General features: G+C 46.8%; 1 protein-coding gene across 1 annotated transcript; it reads right to left on the bottom strand.

Annotated features, from left to right (window-relative positions):
• Positions 1-14,090: 14,090 nt before the first annotated feature.
• On the bottom strand, positions 14,091-16,084 carry FOXD1 (forkhead box D1; the record flags this gene model as incomplete). Its single annotated transcript, XM_080679335.1, has 1 exon — positions 14,091-16,084. The coding sequence occupies one exon, from the start codon at positions 16,082-16,084 to the stop codon at positions 14,720-14,722; it is 1,365 nt and encodes a 454-aa protein (XP_080535461.1). The 3' UTR covers positions 14,091-14,719.
• Between the last annotated feature and the right edge of the window lie 729 nt (positions 16,085-16,813).

The following is a 16,813-nucleotide window of genomic DNA, read 5'->3' as shown; positions in this document are numbered from 1 at the left end:
TTCTCAAGTACATTTGGCTATTTGTAAAAAATCAATTCCACCCTCAAATGATAAAATTTTTCAAATGAATGGACAAATATTTTTATGTTCCAAAAAGTCTTCAGCACTGGGCCTTTTAATAGAAAATACAAATAAAAAGGATCAGTCTTTTTTTTTTTTTTTTAATTGTCCATGCCCATCAGTCTTTTAAACATTGCTTATATAGTACCTGTTTCAAGGACAAGGCTAAATTCATTGCTGTTATTAATTATGAGAAATCAACCAATGAAAGATCTCATCATCAGAGTTCTATTAATGAGACACTGGCTGAAGGATCTTTTACTTATTTCTTTAACTTTTTATTTTGAAATAATTAAAGGCTCATAGGAAGTTGCGAAATTAGTACATAGAGTTTCATGCACCCTTCAACCAGCTTCTGCCAATGGTGACATCTTATGTAACTGAAGTACAATATCAAAACCAGGAAATTGACATTGTATAACTCTGTTTTGTAAGGCATTGGTTATAAGAAGACTTGTTCATGCTCACCATTTGTACACGAATTCGTGTGTGTATGTGTAGTTCTATGTAATTTTATCCCATTGATAAATGTGTGTAACCACAGTTAGCAAGGCACAGAACTCTTCTATAACAAGGAACTCCCTCCTGCTACCCTTTTATATATGAACCCCTTCCAACCTTTACCTGTCCCATGGCAACCACCAATCTGTTTCCATTCTATAGTTTTATTATTTCAAGAATGTCATTTAAAGAGAATCACCCAGTATGTAACTGTTTGAAGTTGACTTTTCGCTAAGCAAAATGCCTTTGAAATCCAGTTCGTTGCATGCCCCAATCATTTATTTCTTCTTATTGCTGAGTAATATTTCACTATATGAATATGCCAGAGTTTCACCCATTGAAGGACATGGATGTTGTTTTGTTTTTATTTTGCTATTATTACAAATAAAGCTGCTATGGACATTTATGTATTGTTTTTTCTGTGAACATGCATTTTCATAAATGTCCTAGAGTATGGATACTGGGCTGTATGGTAAGTGCATATTTTGTTTTGCAAGTAACTGACAAACCTTTTCAGGGTTACTATACCATTTTACATTCACACCATGAGAGATCCAGTTTCACTGCATCCTTGTCAGCAGAGAAACTGTATATTGCCATTTTAAGTTTGGATATTCTGTTAGATATGCAGTTTTTTTCAACTTATTTTCAGAAATTACTGATTCAATTTATATGACTGGTACTATGATAATTCAATAGGAATGATTTTGTCTTCACAATGTCTTTCTGAGTATGAACTCTAAGACATATTTATATTAATTTTTATATTTAAGATTATAAAAAGATGTGTGTTCTGCTTCAAATTTACCAATGTCCAGTAGCAAGCCATCAAAACCCAACTTCGGTCTCTTCCACCTGGTCTCATACATTTTCCCATGGCAAGAACATGCCCATGCTAACAATGCTCTCCTTCCCTGGGAGCGGGGGAGAGGGGGGGTCCTACTGGGTTCATTCTCTTGTTTTAATTGGGGCAGGAGGAGACTAATGATGGGCTATACTTGTTGTCTCTGGTTGGTCACCCACAGCATGAATTCATGAGAGAGCTGGCTTTGTGGCTGATTGCTAGGGATGCTAGGAGAAAGCCAAACAGTCATAATTCTGCAGTTTTCCAGTGCTTCTTCCTTTCTAGAAAACAGCTTTTCTATTTTCGAAGTTAACTGGCCTGTATGATGACCCGTAGATGGGACAAAATATAGACTGCTAGGTTAGTTGCAAACACTTTACTTTCACACAGAATTCAAAGCACACTTGGCAGGCTGTTGCATCACCCACTTGCACATCTGAGATAGAACAAACTGGATGCAATTTACTTTCTTCTCAAGTTCATGCCATTCTTTGTGAAGAGGCCCAAAGTACTTACTACTAGTGTGAGGGGCTAAAATGGCAAGTAGGAAATAGAATCCAATTACAAAAGTAGCTTGTGGCTTCTGCTCTCCTTACATTCACCCACAATTACATCTTGAAAATGATGTGACTAATAGTTGCTATGGTAAAATATTACATCATATTTATTTACTTACTTGAAATCATAAAATTACCTCTGCTGTTTGATGACATGGTTTTGGGGGGTTGGAGTTTTGAGGGGGGTGGGGGTGTTTGTTTTTAATTTAGTTCTGTTTGTTTTTAATTTCCAAGTAAGGTAAACCTTTCCAGTGTCTGCCTACCCTCCTTGACCTATATAAACTGACTTACTATTTATATTGTCTTATAAATAGGAGTTTGAGCAAGTGAATTTCAAAAACCTATTGATGAGTAAAAGAAACCAAAGACTGTATGATTCCATATATTTGAAGTTCAAGAGCATTTAAAACTGATCTAAGGTGATAGAAATAAGAATAGTGGTTGGCAGTGGGGTGGTGTTGACTAGAAAGAGGCATGGAGAAGTTTTCTGGGGTATTTAAAATGTTCAATAACTTGATCTAAGATATGGTTACACAGGCATATATATATATGTGTGTGTGTATATATATATGTACACACACACACACACACACACACACACACACACGCCCTCTTGGCCACCTTTATTCTAGAGCAAAGTGTGTTTCAAATTTTTGTAAAAATATTAGATACCACCTTGTTACCAAGAAAATCCATCAAGTGTGTGCTTAGGAGCTGAGCAGCTAATTGTGTTATTCTTTAATTAAAATCTAAATTAGCAACCAAAATGGGGAAAAAAATAAGAGGTTTGATGGTAAAATCAGACACAGAATAGATTTTTTGGTTTTTCATTTCAAAATTTCCAGGATTTTTAAAATTTTGAAGATTATAATTTCCCCAATGCAAATGAGTCACTCTTCTCATTTCTTTTTTTTAAAATTTCTTTATTGATTAAGGTATTACATATGTGTCCTTATTCCCCCATTACCCCCCACCTCCCATTCATGCCCCCACCCCCCTGTTGTCTGTGTCCATTGATTAGGCTTATATGCATGCATATAAGTCCTTTGGTTGATCTCTCCCCCTTACCCCCACTGTCCCCTACCTTCCCTGAGCATGCTTCTCATTTCTTTTCTGTTCTGCCCCTTCCAACTTCTTAAGTAGTTAGATTTATGTTGCAATGTCATGCATATTGTAACTGTTAAACTATTGTGAAGCAGGGTGTGGAAGCAGTAAAATTCTATTAAGATCAGTTTAGGCCTTTAAAATTTCCATAATTCTTTTCACTCACATGATATCTTTCATTCCTTTTTTGAAGTTTGGATCCAAGGAATTTTGCATGTTGTGGGTTGACATTTGGTTAATAGCATATTTTGCTGAGGTTCCATTTTCTAAATTTACAAGATTAAGAACAATGACCTGATGATATTTCTTTGTACATGGGGCTCTTTTCCAAAAAAAAAAAAAAAAAAAAAAAAGGATTAGGGCAACAGAAAATGAGAGAGGAAATCAAACCCTCTTGGCCACCTTTATTCTAGAACAAAGTGTGTTTCAAATTTTTGTTAAAAATATCAGATAGCACCCTGTTACCAAGAAAATGAACAAACAACTCCACACAGACACAAAATATGTAGTTGCAATATGTCTCTTATTTCTCATTTATATCTCTTGTTTCCCTAATACTTTGTGTCTTGGTTCCTTCCTACTAAGCCATGAAAAAGATAAAATCTGCATATATAAACATATACACCATGTGGATTAAAATCAACAGCTTTCTTGGGGTATTGAACCAAATCAGATTTAACTGCTTAAGACTTATTTGAGGATGGGCTAAGCGGGAAGGAAGAAGGCTGAGGAGTAGAGTAATAATCTGTCTAGATAGTAGTAGGTGTTCAATATACATTTCCTTTTTATTGTTGACTAGGAGCCCAGCGCGCAATTCGAAATCACGAGGCGCCACCCATCCTCCAGTCGCTGGTCCAGCCCTGCCTCCCTCTCGGCCCTTGAAGCAGCGGAGGCGGCTGCTGATCAGGCCCTCCCCCAGCGCAGGTGCGCTGAGGCCCCCTGATGCTGCCCATGCAACCTCCTCCTGTCAGGTGGACCCGTTAAGGCGTCCCGGTTAATTAGCATATTTCTCTATTTTATATATATAGATAGTATTACAGATGTCCCTCAATGCCCCCCTCCCAACCCCTGCCCTACCCCAAACCCCAGGCCTTCACCACACTATTGTCTGTGCCCATTGGTTAGGCATATATGTATATAAGTTCTTTTTTCTTATAACAAATTATTTAGGCAAGTGAAGAAATCCTAAAACAGAGTGTGCGACCAAGGCAGTGGAACAGAGGGGCACTGAGATTGCCATTCCCAAATGCCTGAGTTGGAAATTCCATGTTTAAGAAAAGGGTGGGTGGGTGGAGGGTTTAAGACCAAGCTATAATAGACAATATGAGAAATACCTACGAAGACAGATGGGGAGAAAAAATATGCAGCCTACCGAATGCAAAGGCGTGCTTTCCAAGACGGGAACAGGAAACTGGGAGCCCTTTCCCACTCGGCCGTCCCCACCTCTCTGCTGCGCTGGATGTCCAAACACAGTTGGTTTGGTCTTCAACTTGGGGCGAGGGTGAAGGGGCTGTGGTTGGATGGGAAAGGAGGGCCTGGCAACAGGTGGGAAGGTGGCGGGCTTCAGTCTCAGGGAAGGAAATCGGCTGCGCTGAGAGGGTGGAAAGCAGTAGCGCTTAGGACTTGAGTCTTGGGGGTCCTGGCGTTCTCGCCAGTGCCCTGGGCTCCTCTAATTAGAGGAGGGATGCAGGGTGGCATTAGTTCCCAAGCGGTTTAATCGAGCCTCTCTTCAATGGCTAGGGATAAATGTAGCCACTGTTACTCTGTGCTGAATGGGTCGCAAAGACTCCCGCCCGCCCCCCAGCGTGGCCATTCAGGCCTCTTTTCACAACCTCTAAGCGTTTCAGTTCCCGGGCCTAGCGACACTCCAGAGCGCTCCTAATTAGTCTAATTAGAAAGGTGGATTGATAGATGGAAAGAAGACAGCGTGGGTTAGGAAGATGCTCAATGCTGCCAATCTCGGCTGGATTGCCGCTTATTCTTTCCAGAAAGAAAAGGCCGCAAAGAAGGAGGTCGGAGCCGGAGCCCGCCCGCGCGGAGGCTCTGCTCCGGCCGGATTTGCGGGCCAGGCGGTCGCTGACCCCGCGCTTCCCGCAGCCAGGGCCTGGGCGCAGGCACCTCCCGCTTCTCCAGGGAAAGTCTCCCGCAGGCTGCCGAGCCCGGAGGGAAAGGCCGTGGATGAGAGGCGCACGGGCTCTCGCCCCTGAATGGCGTCTCTCTGGGCACCGCGGACACCGGTTTCTCATCCGAAAAATCGTGCGGAGGCGCGGCCCAGAGGCCCAAAGACCGGTGCGGGGCTGCGGGGCCGCGCGTCCGGCCTTGCCACGTGGCCGCTGCCGGCGCCCTCCCTCCACGGCCTTGCTTTCAGTCGGCGCAGTGCCTCCTCCCCATAAAGCCCAAACCCCGAGAAAGGAAAAATTGGTTTGGGGACGAGGCTTAATTGTGCGCGTCTTCGGGTGGGGTGCGTGCGAGGTTTCTGTGCCCTAGTCCCGGGGCAGGCCCTCCACCCGCGCCGTCGCTCGCGCGCAGGGTCCTCGGGTGCAGGGGGGCCGCCTGGCGAATTCCAGCTCCGGCCGCGGCCGGCGGGAGGCGGGGAAGGAGCTGCGCGGGTGGCTTCGAGAACACTGGACCTTTAATTGGGCTATAAATCAGATAGGAGAGTGCGGTGGAGTTTGTGCAGGTGTAAAAACAGAGCGGAAAGCCCTGGCCGAGCAGCCGAAGCGCTGGGGCAGGTCAGAACCTCCAGCAACTCACATCTAGATAAGTCCGCTGACAACAAAATAAACAGTGGAGAGGGCCGGGGTGGCGGGAGCGCGGTGGCCCGCAGCCCGCGCAGCGGCACGGCGGCCGTCTAGTGGCAGGCGGCCTCTCTTGGCTTTTTGTTTGGGGCTTTTCTAGGGTGCGGGGGTAGATAAGAAGGAGAGGCGATATTATCTCCCCTTTCGCCCTCTTGCTTTCCGCATCGCATCCTGGTGGGCAGAGGACTGTCAGACAGTGAAGGTTTGGGGAGTGCGTGCTGCCTCACCCGCCCCTGCGAGGTCTGGGCGCCCGAGCTGTCGGTGTCCATGATCGGTGTTGAGCACCAGAACGACGGACGGGCGAAGGCGAGCGACGACGGGTCGCAGCGCCCCCTCCCAGACTGGGCGTTACCAAGAGACAAACCCTCGGCTCCCGCTTCATTTTAGGGGCTTGACGTGGGGAAAACACTGCTGCTCCCCAGGCCCAAGGAGGTAACAAACCAAGTAGAAAGGGTGATCAAAAATTAATTCGGTGCACTGCTCGGGAGCAAAACTCTGTCAAAGCCCCATCGAGACGCTGGCACAAGCGGCGAACGGATTCACAGACAAAGGAAAACAATACAAGTCTCGTTAGATCATTTTTCTGGACATTGTTTAAGGTCTGAAAGGGACCAAATCGTTTCAAAATGTTGCCAGTAAAATTTATCCTACGTGGAATGCAACTAATCCTTTTAGGTTCCTGTCAACTGTTTCCACAAATGGAATCCGATTTTTCAAATCAAAGATCCAAAAGTCCTTAGGGAGAGATTTATTACATGCCAGAGCTTTAGTTACAGAATAGAGTTACAATAACAACTTGCACCCACCAACTCCCTAAAATAAGGGATCCCATCCCACACATTCTAAAGACCTGTATGGGGGGGGGGCGGGAAAGGGGGTAGTGTGCTGGATTCCTGCTATGTATAAAGATGGACGGAAGGAGGGGGAGGGAAAGAGGAGGCAGGCAAAGAAATATTAAATTCCTTAAATAGAAAAACAACACAGAGCTCCTGAGCATTTTAGTTTTGGCCTCTGTACCCCTAATTACTTTTGAATAAGAAAACAAGACCCAAACCTGATGGCTTATCCACAATCTTTTGCCGATAACTTAAAGGTGAGGTTAATACTTGAATAGTTTACAGGCTATTGAGGTTTTCTAAATGGTTCTGTTAAATGGATAAATGAAAAAATCACCTTGTTAGCCTTCCCTCCACCCCATTGTTCCCTGCTGAAAGGCTTACTCCTGTTGTCCCATGAGTGTATGCTTATGTTATTAGAGGCAACTTGGTGGCGGGAATTCTTTCATTTGTTTCTTATATTTAAAATGGGAATAAGATTTGCAATGTGGCAGGTGCTCAATAAATACTGCAGACTAATCCCACTTTTCAAAGCTTAGTGGTTAAAGAGATGACTGGTAGATAAGTAACTAGAGAAAAGAAATAGAGCAAGAGACTACAAGAGTGGATTAAAAACACCACTGGTTTGTTTACTTTAGAAGGGAGGAGAAAGTTATCTGTCCAAATACACATCTGGCTGAAGTAAGAGAAAACACAATGCCATGTCTTTTTCCCTCACTATTTCTAGAAAGGGTTCTGTAACAATGTATTTCATAGATGGGGTGGGCATTTTGAAAAAAAACAAACAAACATGAGTTTTTACATAGAGCCAAAGATTTTTCTTAGCTAATTTAAGGATGTTGGTATACTACAAAGTTTAGGAGTTTTTATTTCCTGGAAGGATAAGGATGTGGGAAAGAAGTCACAAAGGAACCATGATTAAATACATTTGTATAGGTTTTATGTTTTCCAAAGCACTTTCACATAAATTGTCCTATTTGATTCTCACAACCCACGTCCACACTCCCAAACTATAAATGAGTGTGCAAAATGACCTAACATTTAATTTCAACCTCGTCTTATTTCTCCTGTTGTAGGCTTTGGAGATTTTGTGTGTGTTTGTGATTCCCTCCCCCTCTCCATAGTCTGTGACAGTCATTTACATATATATGAAACTCTCTACATAAAAATAATAAAAAACAAATAATCAAGTTACTTTTCATTCATGATACCCTTCATTGTTGACTCTTCAAAAATGTGTCATGTACTTTTATTGTTGAAAATAGCTGCCTTTTAGTTATATTAATGGGAATTCCTAGGCAAGCATGCAAAGAAGTTTCTGTTTTCTGCCACAATTAATATCCGCCACCTCCTCTTTTTCTTTGCCCGTCTGTTATTGACCAGTATTTGCAAATAAGAGAGAGTCCTGTTTGTGCCTGCCTGGACGCCTCTGGGACAGAGAGACATGGCCTCAGATCCCTCCTCTACCACTGGGCCTTCCTGATCCTCTCCTGCTGCTCAGCGAACTCCCACTCTGTGACCTAGAGCTGCATTTCATGTTGCTTGCATCCTGCTTCACAGACTACATAGATTCTCCTTAACTCTACCATCCTATGTACAAGGAAGCACCCTATCTTGAACAACAGAGTCATTCTCACTTTAAAGGTAGGAAAATATCTTTCCAAATCTCATTTCAAATTCAGAATTAGAATTTTCCAGGTTTTCTAAACAAAGCTTCTGATATTGACTGTTTTTCTTTTGGGGATGAGTTTTTACTGTCTTTTACAGTCTAGAATTTAAAAGAAAAATGTTCCTAAGAAAACCACTCTTTAGAAAAATCAATGCTATCTTGCATTAAGCACTGTCCTTTGGGGGGAAACCACTATACATTTTTGTAGGCAGCCTGCGGCTCACAATTGGTCAGGTGCAACCCCAGCATTACCACCAGCCTGGATGTCCTGGTGAGGGACAAAGCACTGGCCCCAGCACCTGCACGAGGAAGCTGGGCTTCAGTGAGGCTTCTGTGGCAATGGGCCAGGATGGGCTCTTCACACCTAGGGAAAGATGTGATCCCAGCAGGTGGTCTGGAATTCCCTTCCCCCAAAAGCATTTTTAAGGAGACCTCTGGCCAGGCAGGTCAAGCTCCAGGTGGCATTGCCCTGGGGGGCTCCAGTGCAGTGGATTCATTGTGCAAAGGCTATTGGGACCTGCTCAAGCCACATCGTACCCAGCTGTTCAAGGACAGTAAAATGTTTGAGATGGTGTCCTGAGTGAGGGTGAGCATATTCACAAAAAAATGATTTGCTTTCTCATTAAATGTGAAGTTGGTTAACCTGACTCTTACATATTCTGTCCTTTTCCACATAGGAAGGATGTAGCCCTAGGTCTGGTTATAAAGACCTACTTAACAAAAGTTTAGCAAAAAGTTCTGCCAGTTTGGCAGATTTTGACCACTGAAAATCAGTGAAAAATGCAGAGGAAATGGACAAATAGAACAAAGGTGAAAAGGTAAGCCATGGTGTGTGTGTGTGTGTGTGTGTGTGTGTGTGTGTGTGTGTGTGTTTTAAAGAAGATTGCTACTGCAAAAAAAATTTTTTGGGAAAAGTGATGCTAGAAGAGTGCCATATAGAACTAGTTGGAAAAGACGGACACATCTAAATAATAAGGTATAAATTCCAAATGCATTTAAAACAATGAGCTGGGGGACCTCTGGAAAAACCTGTGTAGAGATGGCAGGGAGGAAGGTCTAGCAAGAATCCAAAAAAGTGTATAATAAATAAATGACTCTTTTACACAACAATCTCTAAGGCAATTGCCCCATCACAGTGGGGGTTTAACAAAGTGGCAGTGTAATGTATTGGAAATGGAATTAAAGGCTGAAGTCCCAGTAGCTGTGACACTGGGCAAGTCACTTCATATCTTTTGAGCCTTGATACCTCTATTTCTAAAACGGGGTCAATAATAAATCTTATCCTCTCTATTTCACAATGTAGTTGAGAGAAACATTAATGAAAGTCCCTTTTAACAGTTAATGGAATACCCAGGGAAGGGGTTTTCTGTGCTGCTGGTAACATCTGCTTCTTAGTCAGATGCCGGTTACACGGGTGTGTTTACTTTGTGGAAAGTGGGTGAAATTTGTGCATTTTTATGTATGTGTATTATACTTTGCTAAAACATTTCCTTTTAAAAGTGTAGCTCAAAACAGTTTTTAAAGTTGGGATGATGATGATAAAGGCCAGGAAAATTACAAATGTGGATCTGAGCTCACAATCTACCCTCATTTCTCTTCCTAGCCATTGTATCACACCTGGAGACTCAGGACTCAAAAAGGGGTTGGTGATAATGATCAGTTGTTTTCTCTGTGTGTGTTTGCTTGTTACTGAATAGTATTTTCCTGGTAAAGAGGCAGGAGGAATGAACCAGGAAGTTTCCTGCATGCCAGAGGGGTCAACAATAAAAAGCAAAGAGCCTAAGCAGTTCACATCAAGGGAAAGATGTGATTAGAGAGATGTAACATGCAAAGAAATTATCTGAAAAGTGAATTCAGTTGGGAAAGTACAAGCCCCAAAGAGCCCTGAGCAGCTGGTCATGATCAGATTCTTCATCTTTCTGTCAAATGTAATTGTATCTGAGTTGGCAGGGTATTTATTGCTAAAGTCCAAGGGCCAGATTTTACACTAAACATATTTACACATTTACATTTGTGGCCCTATAAACACTCCACGTTTCACTGGCCATGACATCAAACACATTTACCAACAAAAAGCATATGCCTAATTACAAAATCATAAGGGAGAGGGGAGGCAAGTGGCAGCTGATGGGCAATGAGCGTGCACGCCTGTGTGTGCATATGTGTAACCCAGCTGCAACACCAGGAAACCGGTAGAGACAAGAATGGATGCTGACAATGCCCGGCCCTCTTCACTTGTCTTCTGCTCCCCAGGCCTGTCCTTGCTGGTTCAGTTCTAAAGGCGGAAGGGGACCCCTGGCATTCCAATTAGACCCAAGGTGACCCCCTGGAGGAGCCCAAAGACAACAGGGTTGTTCCCAGGCAGATTTCTGATTTGGATTGAGTTTGATGCTGTTATGACCTGTAGGTTGCCCCCAAATGACTTTTTGCAGTCAGTAGTAAAAACAGGTGTGAGCAAAATGTGCAGCCAGCAGAGAGTTTTAAAACTAAAACTGGAGTCCTTAATTCCTGGCTTTGCGTAGTAGGATCACATCCCTACCCATCAATAGCACTTGTAATAACACCGTTAGTTGCTCCAAGCGTGGTCCTCAGTCAAGCAAGGAAATCAGAGCCACCAGGGCCATAGAGAGGAAAACAAAACTGGTACAACCACTGGCCTCAAACAGCCTTTAACAAATGACACAGGCTGGTAGTCCATCAAAATAATCACCTTCCATCAGAATAACCACCTCCCCCAGCTCTCTCAGAGGACAGGCTACAGGAAGAAATGGTGGGTTAAAGAGAAAAAAAAAAAAATGCTGGGAAGGGCAGAAGCCTTTCTCCCAAATGGATGCTTACTACATTTACTGTAAGAATTTTGATAATAAATATACCCAAAATTTTAGTTCCATCAGCAGAAAGTTTGGGCAGGAAAGGACCTAACTTCCCTGCTCAAAGAGCAGGGGACGGGGAAGTAGAGATGTGCAAGCAGATACCTGTGTGAGTGAAAAATAGGGAGAAAATAGGTACTCATATTTTTTTTCCTTCCTCTCCCTATTTTCTTTCTTTCTTTCTTTCTTTCTTTCTTTCTTTCTCTTTCTTTCTTTCTTTCTTTCTTTTCTGAGGAAGGGAACTGGCTCTTAAATAAATGCAGGGAATGGAGATGGGGAATAAACGTGTTGTTGAGCAGAAGCGCTAGCTTATTTTAAAGAAATAAAATAATTACCCAACAGAGAAAAAAACCAACCAAGAAACAATCTAAGGTCATGACACCATGTGTGGTACAAGGAGCAATTCAATCCATAAGGGCTTCATTACCTCCGCAATAGATAACATTTGGCTAAATCCAGCCGCAGATTAAACCTCCGCGGCACAACAGAGCCCTGAATGGAGAGGCTCCTTTTTGTGTGGTCCATCTCCGGGATCTGCCCGAACCATTAGCCCCAATAGATCCCTCTCCCTATTAACTGCAATTCCCTCCCGACTGCGCTTCGGTCATTTGTCTCCAGGCTCTACGGGGGCGTTGGATGAGCGGAGAAACGAGGAGAAGGGGAGAAAAGCGTCGGGTTAATGAGTTGTAGCAAATCCACACTTTGTAGTTGGGAGGAGGAGAGCTGGTGGCCAATGTTTGTCCAACTCGTTTATTTTTCAAGACCCAGCCTATTGAGGAAGGCTTGTTCCAGCGGGCTCCATCCTTACAAACACACAAACATCCTTCAAAGGGACCAGAGCTGTATTTGCATGCGAATGAGGAGCCCCAGGAGGAGACGTCCTTGCCCAGCAAAGGCCGTGGTGGGTCGGGCGGCCTTTGTTCCAGCACCTGCTCGCCTTCGCGGCCTGACCGGGCTCGCCCCGCGCTCCCGGCTCGCGGGGTCCACGTCCACGGTCCCCCGCCCGATCCTCGCCTGCCCCCTGGCCCTCGCCCCGCAGCCCACAGGGCACCCGGCCCGCAGCCCTCGCTGCTCCCTATCTCCCCAACTGCAGGCCAGGCCGGGCTTACTTCTTCTTTTGGCTCAGAGCTCACTATACGCTGGTGGTCTCTCTCAAGGGCACGGACGAAGCGGGACCCGTACTCGGGGACCCGGAGCGAGGCCAGCGCTGGATCGCCCAGTGCTTACCTGCCATTGCCTTAAGGGCACTGACAACCTGGGAGGTGCGGCCTGTCCCGGCACTTTCTTTTAAAAATGCGGGAATCTGAATTTAGGGATTGGCTGGGATTCCCTGCTTTCAGGACTTCTAAGCCTCGTGCAAATGATGACACACAAGTGTTTGTGTTTTGCTCTCTTCGTCATGACTTTCATATCAAAATTTCACATCTACACGATAGAGAGTGCCCGCGCCGTTGGGTTCCGCCTGCTAACACCTCCCCACCGGGTGGCCGGGCCGTGGGATGCCCTGGTTCCAGTGTCCCCTCTCCCTTAGCCGGGCTAGAATAAAAGTAACCTTTGCCTAACAACACTTTGGTTTGTATCTATATGTTTAGTGATAAGTTTGAGGGTGAATGTGTTTACTTTAAACTCATTTAATTTCTTCCAAGCATTTGGGGGGGGGGGGAGACTGAATTTAATTTTGAGGCAGTGAACCAGTTTTTTTCACTCTGTCTAAAAATAAATGAGAGGACAGAGCATCCAGAATGCACATCACTGCAAAATACTGGCCTATAATTCAGTCTTTGGTAACTTGCTAGGTTAAATTTGCAGATCTTCTGATATATATATACCTGTTCAGACATTTGAAAAACTATTCAGTTTTTACTTACTCTGCAACTCACTGATATTAAGCATTTAAATTATGTTTTTTACACATGCCTTGGTTTTATTGGAAGCCCTCAGTAACATTCATAGTCATCAAAAGTAGTCTCACATAACTTCAAGATCTAAAAATTGCCTGCAATAAGTTTAAAGAAAACACATAATATTTGAAAAGGGATTATAAGTTATCTAAACTGTATAAATATAGTTAGTTCAATAAATACCTGATGCATTTTCATTTTTTTAATTTACTATTCATTTAAACTAGAATTTTGACGTTTGCATTTTAGGATAAAAACTTCTTTATGCAATTACTGGAATCCCTTCTGTTGAGGAAATAGTAGCTTTACTAGTAAATACCAGGACTTTCAAATACAACTTATTTTGTATATGTAAACACACAAAATATATTTGTATATATTTTCTTATTCAGGACTTTAAAGCTATTTAACTGATGATCATGTCTATTAAATTTTTAAAACTAAAAACTGTCTATTCACTTGTGATGCTTCTGTTACTATAATACTATGTAGCAGAGTTTTTACAGACACATAATATTGTGCTCAAACATGAATGAAACCTGCTTGAAATGGGAAGCTCAAAAATAAAAAGTTCTATAAAGTTATCCTAGAGTAACAGTGTCTTTAATTTTAAATCGCCTTAATAATCATCAAAATGGAATGGAATGAGATTTGAAAATGTATACCAAAGTGACTTCTTTTATTTGTAGTCATTTAAAAATAACTTCTGATCTCCTGCAATGAAGTTTTTGTTAAATTCTCTTTGAAAATAGCATTTGCCTTTTCTATAATAGGTTCTTTCCTAGTTCTCTCACATAGAAACTTTTTTTTTTTTAATAAAGAAAGCAAACTAAGAAGGGAACAACTGAAGCAAATTCTTTTGGTGGGTTTTCTTTGAAAAGTAAGCATTTTATTTCTGAAAAAGTGTAAAAATCTTACATTAGAATAGTACAATTGCCCGTAAAATTTACAATACTCCTTGTAAAGAATATGCAGTAAGTACAAAATAAAAGTTCCGCGTGTCTATTATGATACAAAACACAGGTTAAAATAAGAAATAATTTTGACTTTTTTCCTTGTGTAAACATGTTAATTGTTTGTATGGTATTTTTTTTCCTTTTCATGAAAAAGTACACCAAACAAGTGTCCTCAAATAAAAACTATTGCTTTGCTGGCATTCTTCAGGACCTTTACTATTTTTGTATTCGTATTTTGAACATTACTGATTAATGCCTGGACCTGAGAATCTCTAGACCTCAAAAAGGCTTTAGAATGTTTAAGATTTCCCAAAAGTCAAGGAAGCCCCTTGTGCCTAGACAGGGCGGACCCCACCAGCACCCTCTTCCACCAACCCCGGCTGGAGGCTGCAGCACAGGGCGACTTTGCATAAATAGAAGGACTGCGGAGCCAAAGGGCGCACCGAGCTGTGGCCAAACAGTCTCCTCTTAGAATCCGAAGCGGCGAGAACGGGGGTGTGAGGTCGGGAGGGGCCGCGCCGGGAGGAGCCGCGCTAGGAGGAGCGAACTAAACACCAAAACCACCGAGAGGAGAAAAGGAGCGGATTCCTACCTTCTTTCTCAAGCGCGCTAACAGAGCGTTACTAACAATTTGAAATCCTAGCAGTAAAGTTCTCCACACTGGACAGGGCAGTCCCTTGGTGCAGAGTCCCCAGGGCGGCCGACGAGGAGACGGAGGAGGCGGCGGCGGCCGCGGCGGCCACGAGGGAGCGAGTGAGCGCGGCAGCGGGACCCACGGCCGCCTGAGCCGCGCAGCCGCCGCCGGATCCGGGCGCGGGCGGCGTCACCACGGGCGAGGGCGAGGGCGAGGGCGAGGCCTGCGCGGCGGCGGCGGCCTGCGCGGCGGCGGCGGGGCCCAAGCTGCCCCCGATGATGCTCTCGATGGAGAAGGGCGAGCGCGCCAGGGCCGAGGCGCCTGGACCGCCCGCCTTGGTCGCGGAGGCCGGCAGGGGACCGGGCAAGGCGGCGCCGAGCGGATGCGGCCGGTAGCCGAAGGCGGTCCGGGCCAGCTCGGCGGCCGCGCCGTGTGGGGGCGGCGGGGGCGGGGGCGAGTGCGGGTGGAAGGCGGCCGCGGCGGCGGCAGCGGCGGCGGCGAAGAGGGCGGAGGGCGGCGGGTAGGGCGGCAGCTGCAGGCCGTAGCCACAGCCGTAGGGGCCGTAGCCGTAGGCGTGCGGGGGCGGCGGCGGCGCCGGCGGGAAGAGCGCGGCGGCGGCCGCCGGGTCGCCCGCGCCTCCCGCGCCCCCGGCGCCGCGGAGCAGCAGCGACTCGGCAGCGGCGGCGGCGTTGGGCGGGAGCAGCGGCTGCCGCTTGAAGCGCTTCCTCCGGCGCAGGAAGCTGCCGTTGTCGAACATGTCCGCGGACTCCGGGTCCAGCGTCCAATAGTTGCCTTTGCCCGGGTTGCCGGGCTCGCGGGGGATCTTGACGAAGCAGTCGTTGAGCGAGAGGTTGTGGCGGATGCTGTTCTGCCAGGCGGGGAACTTCTCCCGGTAGTAGGGGAAGCGGCCGCTGATGAACTCGCAGATCTCGCTCAGCGTCAGCCGCTTCTTGGGGCTCTGCAGGATGGCCATGGTGATGAGCGCGATGTACGAGTAGGGCGGCTTCACCAGCGGGTTCTTGGTGCCGCCCGCGCCCCCGCCGCCGCCGCCGCCCGCGCTGCCGCCCCCGCCGGCCCCGGCCCCCGCGGCCGGGGCTGGGCCCGGGGGCACCGGGGAGCCTCCCGTCCGCGGGGTCAATAGGATCTCATCGTCGTCGTCCTCTTCCTCCAGGTCCTCCAGCTCGTCCTCGGCGTAGGAGCGGCGCCGCCGCGCGGGGACCGCCAGCCGGGGCCCCCCGCCGCCGCCCTCGTCCTCTTCTTCCTCGTCGTCCTCGTCCTCGCCCTCCCCCACCACGTCGATGTCTGTCTCCTCGGCGAGGCCAGAGGCATCGGACATCTCCGCGCTCAGGGTCATAGCTGGCGCGCGGCGGCGGCGAGGCGGCGCATAGGGGCGCCGGGCTCCGGGATCCCGCCGCGCCTCAGCCCTGGTCCCGGGCGGCGGGCCCGGCCCCGGGGCGCCACGCTGGGGGCGCTGCCGCCGCTCAGGCTGCGTGTGCTCCGGCGGTGCCGGCGCGGCCGAGGCTGGCGCTGCGACTTTGTAACTCCTGCGCCGCCGCGGTCTCCCCGCGGCTCTGCGCTCCCTCGCTCCGCGCTCACCCTGCCCGGGAGGGGCACTTGACCTTCCCCTCCGAGCGCCCCTGGCCGGGTCACTAGAGGAGGGGGTGGCAGGGCCCTGGGAGAGCAGGTTGGACGCCCGGGAGGGTGTGGAACCAGGAGTCTAGGGACAGAGCTCCGTGAGTCGAGGGCTGAGACCAGGAGAGGGCGGACCTTTACTCCGCTTATAGCTGAAGGGAGCCTGTCACATGGTGCGCACGTCAGAGCGCTACCGAGGGAAGCGTAGCAAGCCGAGGAAATCGGCTCTGTTCAAGAGAGAAAGTTCACCCGTAGGCGGGAGCGAGGGCTGAGAAGGGCTGAGACCTGAATTACGGGCTGGCCCGCGGTGGTCTGGGCCCGCGGTGGTCTGGGCCCGCGGCAGGAGTCGGAGTTCCCAGCCCCTTCTTCTTCAATTAGCTCTCAGCCCTACCTCCAGATGCACTCTCGTGACTCGACGGTTTGACCACTCCATGGCCTGTGTGAGCCGCGC

Source organism: Plecotus auritus (assembly GCF_963455305.1).
Source record: "Plecotus auritus genome assembly, chromosome: 7".
In the NCBI taxonomy this organism is placed as follows: Eukaryota; Metazoa; Chordata; class Mammalia; order Chiroptera; family Vespertilionidae; genus Plecotus; species Plecotus auritus.
Note: the sequence above shows the minus strand (reverse complement) of the source record. Positions and strands in the feature narration are given on the sequence as shown.